Source organism: Pristiophorus japonicus, chromosome 26, assembly GCF_044704955.1.
Source record: "Pristiophorus japonicus isolate sPriJap1 chromosome 26, sPriJap1.hap1, whole genome shotgun sequence".
Lineage (NCBI taxonomy): Eukaryota > Metazoa > Chordata > Chondrichthyes > Pristiophoridae > Pristiophorus > Pristiophorus japonicus.
This window is the reverse complement of record NC_092002.1, coordinates 508,488-514,487: the sequence shown is the minus strand read 5'-3', so window position 1 is coordinate 514,487 and position 6,000 is coordinate 508,488. Positions and strand designations below refer to the sequence as shown.

General features: G+C 46.1%; 1 protein-coding gene across 1 annotated transcript in view; it reads right to left on the bottom strand.

The window, feature by feature from the left end:
- LOC139239020 (estrogen-related receptor gamma-like) overlaps positions 1 to 6,000 on the bottom strand; it is a 45,702-nt gene that overhangs the window by 4,304 nt on the left and 35,398 nt on the right. Inside the window, exon 4 of the mRNA XM_070867521.1 lies at positions 5,014 to 5,124. Within this exon, the coding sequence (XP_070723622.1) occupies positions 5,014 to 5,124 (111 nt within the window). The remainder of the gene's footprint in view (positions 1 to 5,013; positions 5,125 to 6,000) is intronic.

Below are 6,000 nucleotides of genomic sequence, written 5' to 3'. Positions count from 1 at the left end.
TGATCCTCATTGCCCTCTGACCCTCACAATATTTCCACCCTCCCTGACCCCCGTCTCCCCCTGACCGCCCGCCTCCCCCTGACCTCCCCCTGACCTCCCGTCTCCCCTGACTCCTCCTGACCCATCTTCCCCTGACCTCCCCATGACCTCCCGTCTCCCCCTGACCTCCCGTCTCACCCTGACCTCTGATCTCTCTTCACCACAGTGAACTATTTGCCCAGATGCATTATTTCAGATCCCTTCATAATCTTGAAAAACCTCAAAATCTCTTTTCCCAAGAAAATGATGGCCTTGGATGTGGGAGTGGTTCCCGAGGATTGGAGAAATACAAATGTTACACCCTGTTTAAAATCGGGGAGCGGTATAAACCCGGCAACTGCAGGCTAGTCAGCTTAACATTGGTGGTAGGAACATTTTTAGAGATGATTATTCCGGGGCAAAATTTATTGCCACTTGGAAAAGTATGGACTAATAACTGAAAGTCATCACATATTTGTTAAAGGCAAATCACGTTTGACTAAATTGATTGAGTTCTTTGATGAAGAAACGGAGAGAGTTGTAAGGGGGTGGTCTCTATGAGGGGGTCAGGTTCCCTTCTGACCCACTTGAGCGGTTTCGAATCGTTCCCCCTCCCTTGGGTTCTGGACTCTGGATTTATTTGGGGGTGTGACAAAAGTGCAAAGGACACTGGTTTGATGCAAAGAACTTTGTTTTTATTACAGTCAGGGCAATAGAGGCTTATTACTCTAGTAAGAAAATACACAGCCAAACTTACAATCACTCTAATAAAGGACAATACAAGGAAAGGTACAAGGTCAAACTTAAAATCACTCGAATAAAGAACAATGCACTACACATTCAAAGGGGGGGTGGGGTTCACAGTAAATTATACCTCACACCTCCCAATACCTAATTCTAGCTAGGTTAGACTCCAAGGCATGCAGGGACTATGCTTACCAACCCTTTTGATAGTTAACGGTAGATCGCGGTTGTTTTTCCTTTGATACCACGTTGACTGTGGTCGGTTACTGCTGCGATGGTGATGTTCTTCCTTCCTTCAGGACTTCAGGACTTCGAGGCTGGAGAAGTTAGTTTACAACTGTCGCATTGGTTTCTCTCCTTGTCTCGCAGTATAGCACCTGGTGTAGTATGGCATCTGAGGTCGTAGCAGCCTTGTAGCTACCTAGCAACCACCCAACCTCTGTTGAAAACAGGGGCAGTTATACGATTTCAGTGTTCTAATCTCGCCGCCAAATCTCTTCAAAATCCTTTGTATAATTTTGGCGGGCTTGGTCCTTCTTTGTAATATTTTGTCGGGCTTGTTAAAAGTTGATATGTTTTGGGTGAGTTGATGTTCGAAAACTGTTTCCTGATGGAAATATTAGTTTGGTAATTGCAATATCCTTTTGTGCTTAATCTTTCGCATACAGGCTGGATTGGGCCTCTTTGTGATGTATATGCTGAAATGGTTGTCCAGACCCATGTTGATGGGGAGCTACCTCTGGGTGATTTTGTGATGTTAATGTCTCTTGTGAGGGAAGGATTTTTGAATATTCATTCTTCCAGACAGGTTAACTCAGTCCTCACACCCAGGTAGCTTCACTTAATTAGACTGTCTCTTGCTAGTTCCGTAGGTCCACCCACAGCCTTGAGTTTGTCTTTTAAAATCCAAAATTCTATTAAAGTTTGTAGTTTCTTCCATAAGCACTTTAGAGTTCCAAACTTTCCGGTAGATAGTCCCAAATTAAATTTCCTTTCGAATGAGCCCAAACACAGATGGGGCGGTTCTTGTGAATTTTGTATCCCTAATCATGTTTGACTAAATTGATTGAGTTCTTTGATGAAGAAACGGAGAGGGTTGATGAGGGTAGTGGGGCTGATGATGTGTATATGGACTTTCAAAAGGCACTTGATAAAGTACCAAATAATAGACTTGTTAGCAAAATTAAAGCCCATAAACAAGAGGCATATAGTAACAGACCAGGAGGGCAGAGACTGGTGAAATGGGCAGACCCACGGCAGGTGACATTTAGTGCAGAGATGTGTCAGATGATTTATTTTGGTAGGAGGAATGAGGAGAGGCACTATGAACCAAATGCAGGGACAGAGATCTGGGGGTGTATGTACACAAATATTTGAAGGTGGTGGGTCAAGTCAAGAAGGCTGTTAAAAAGCTTTATAAACAGAGACATGGAGTACAAGGAAGTTATGATAAACCTTCAAGTAACACAATTAGGCCCCAGCTGGAGTATTTTGTTCAGTTCTGGGCCCTCACACTTCAGGAGGGAAGTCAAGAGCATGGAGAGGGTGTAGAGGTGATTTACCAGAATGGTTCCAGCGATGAGGGACTACAGTGACGGGGAGAGACAGGACAAGCTGGGGTTGTTCTCCTTGGAGTAGAGAAGGTTAAGGAGAGATTTGATAGAGGTGTTCAAAATGTATGAAGGGATTTGATTGAGTAGATAAAGAGAGACTGTTCCCAGTGGGAGGAGGGTCAGTAACCAGAGGGACAAAGATTTAAGATGATTGGCAAAAGAACCCAAGGCAACACAAGGAAACATTTCTTTACACAGCGAGTTGCTGTGATCGGGAACGCGCTGCCTGAACGGCCGGTGGGAGCAGATTCAATAATAACTTTCAAACCGGGAATTAGATAAATAAAAGAGAGAAAAAATTGCAGGGTTTTGGGGAAAGAGTGGGGGAATGTGACTAGTTGGCTCTACCAAAGAGGCACAATGGCCTCCTTCTGTGCTATACCCATCGAGGATTCTGTGACTTCCTAAAGCAGCCCGATATCGACCTGGAACCTGTTGCTGTAACTGTGACTAGTCAGCAGCAACCTCAAGTTGCTGGAGATATATCACTAACGATGACCTCGCAAGATCCTGCAAATCCCCTGGGAGGGCAGACGCACCAACATCAGTGTCCTCGTCCAGGCTAACATCCCCAGCATTGAAGCACTGACCACACTTGATCAGCTTCGCTGGGCAGGCCACATAGTTCGCATGCCAGATACGAGACTCCCTAAGCAAATGCTTTATGTGGAGCTCCTTCATGGTAAACAAGCCAAAGGTGGGCAGCGGAAGCGTTACACGGACATCCTCAAAGCCTCCCTGGTAAAGTGCGACATCACCACTGACACCTGGGAGACCCTGGCCGCAGACCGCCCGAGGTGGAGAAAGTCCATCGGGGAGGGCGTTGAGCTCTTCGAATCTCAACGCAAAGAGCGTGAAGAGGTCAAGCGCAGGCAGCGGAAGGAGCCCACGGCAAACCAGCCCCACCCACCCTTTCCCTCGACGAATGTCTGTCCCACCTGTAACGGGGTCTGTGGCTCTCGTATAGGATTATTCAGCCATAAAAGAACTCACTTTAGGAGTGGAAGCAAGTCCTCCTTGATTCCGAGGGACTGCCTATGATGATGATAGTCAGCAGGGAGCGCCGTTAACATGGTGGAACACGGGTTTCTGATAAATCTCTTCACCATCGCAATTCCTCGCCTTTGTCAACGTCCATTCAAGGCCGCCCATTAGACCCAGGATCCAAACATGGTCTTCGACTGAGGGTTATCAGACTGGGCAGACTCTGAGAAGGTCCAAGAGTCAAACTGCATACCAAAGCTGAGATTCCTTGCTATGTTGTTTAAGTGCTGACATTAACCCCTTCATTTTAAACTTGCTGATAATGGCATTAAAATAATCACAATTTTAAAGGTCATTTCTTGTGAAATAAAACATCAATGTTCCACTCACTTCTGTGATCAAAGACACTGAATTTCCTGAGAGTGCTGATAGATAAAGCTATAAAATGTTCCAGCTTGTTTTATAAATAGAGGCACTGATCTCGAGAGTAAAGAAGCAGTGGTCAATTTATACAAATCATTAGGTCAGAGTTAGCGACTGTGAAGTGTTGGCCCATTAAAGCCACAGAGAGCAGACCTTGATTCACCAGGATGATGAAAGAATGAGAAACGAGAGCTACGAGTAGGGACTGGAGATTCTGGGACAGTTCCCACTGAAGCTGAGAAAGTTAAGAACATAAGAAATAGGAGGAATCGGCCATTCGGCCCCTCGCGCCTGCTCCGCCATTCAATGAGATCATGGCTGATCTTCGACCTCAACACTTTCCTACACTGTCCCCATATCCCTTGATATCCAAAAATCTATTGATCTCTGTCTTGAATATACTCAATGACTGAGCCTCCACAGCCCTCTGGGGCAGAGAATTCCAAAGATCCACCACCCTCTGAGTGAAGAAGTTTCTCCACATCTAAGTCCTAAATGACCAACCCCTTATCCTGAGACTGTGACCCCTGGTTCTAGACTCCCCAGCCCGGGGGAAATACCTTCCCTGCATCTACCCTGTCAAGCCCTGTAAGAATTTTGTATGTTTCAATGAGATCATCTCTCATTCTTCTAAACTCTAGAGAATATCGGCCTAGACTACTCAATAGAAGAGATTTAATTGAGGGTTTTTGAAGGATCTTGATAGGGTGAATCAGGAGAGACTATTTGCTCTGGTTGGGAGTCAGTGATGAGGAATCATCAATTTGAAATTGTCACTAAAAGTGTCAAAAGAGAGTTTAGGATGAAATGTCTTCTATCAGAACATTGTTGGACCAGAGAATACTTTGCCACAGAGAGCAATTGTTTCTTTTAAGGGAAAATTCAATAACTATTCGAAGCAGAGAAAGATACAGGACCTTGGAGAAGAGCAGGGCAGTGGGATTAGCTTTGGAGTGCTCTAGTAAAGAACTACCACAGACACGACAGGCCGAATGGCCGAATGGCCTCTTGCTGTGCTGTAACCCCGACAGTCCCTGCTTTTCGAGGAACGTTCAGCCATGACCTCATAATTCAAGCTGTGACCTCACTTGCACACCACCCAGTTTTGAACTTGGTAAAAGGGGGCTCGTTGATCAGCTCCAGTGACTCGTGGCCTTGCTGATAGAGAAAGTCACAGTGTCTGGCCTGGACCAGGGGTGACGATAACGCTAGTAAAGTCAGGGCCGAGTACCTGTTTTTTTGGTGGGTTGGCAATACTGTGAGTTCAGGAATCCAACGCTGCCCTCATCGAACCGTCGCTTGTACTTCTGTCGCCCACCCCGCACGCGGTCAAGCCGCACACCTGTGAGGCGAGAAAGCAGTTCCATCGACAATCACAGCGGCCAATACATGCACAGCAAGACACCACAAACAGTAACGCAGATCAATGGTCAGGCCGTCAAATTTGCTGATGCTGGTTGGGGAGGAATTATATCATAGAATCATGGAACAATTACGACACAGAAGGGTGCCATTCGGCCCATCGTATCCATGCCGATTGAAAAAGAGTTACCCAGCCTAATCCCACTTTCCAGCTCTGGGTCCGTAGCCCTGTGGGTTACGGCACTTCAGGTGTACATTCAGGTACTTTTTAAATGTGGTGAAGGTTTCTGCCTCTACCACCCTTTCAGACAGTGAGTTCCAGACCTCCACCACCCTCGGAGTGAAGACATTTCCCCTCAAATCCCCTCTAAACCTCCCTCCAATTACTTTAAATCTATGCCCCCTGGCTGTTGACCCCTCTGCCAAGGGAAACAGGTCCTTCCTATCCACTCTATCTAGGTCCCTCATAAGTTTATACACCTCAATTAAATCTCCCCTCAGCCTCCTCTGTTCCAAGGAAAACAAACCCAGTCTATCTAATCTTTCCTCATAGCTAAAATTCTCCACTCCTGGTAACATCCTTGTAAATCTCCTCTGTACCCTCTCCAATGCAATCACATCTTTCCTGTAATGTGGTGACCAGAACTGCACGCAGTACTCCAGCTGCGGCCTAACCAGTGTTTTATACGGTTCAAGCATAGCCCCCCTGGTCTTGTATTCTATGCCGCGGCTAATAAAGGCAAGTATCCTGTATGCCTTCTTAACCATCTTATCCACCTGTGCTGCTATCTTTAAGGATCTGTGGACATACATTCCAAGGTCCCTCTGTTCCTCCACATCTCTCAGTATCCTACCA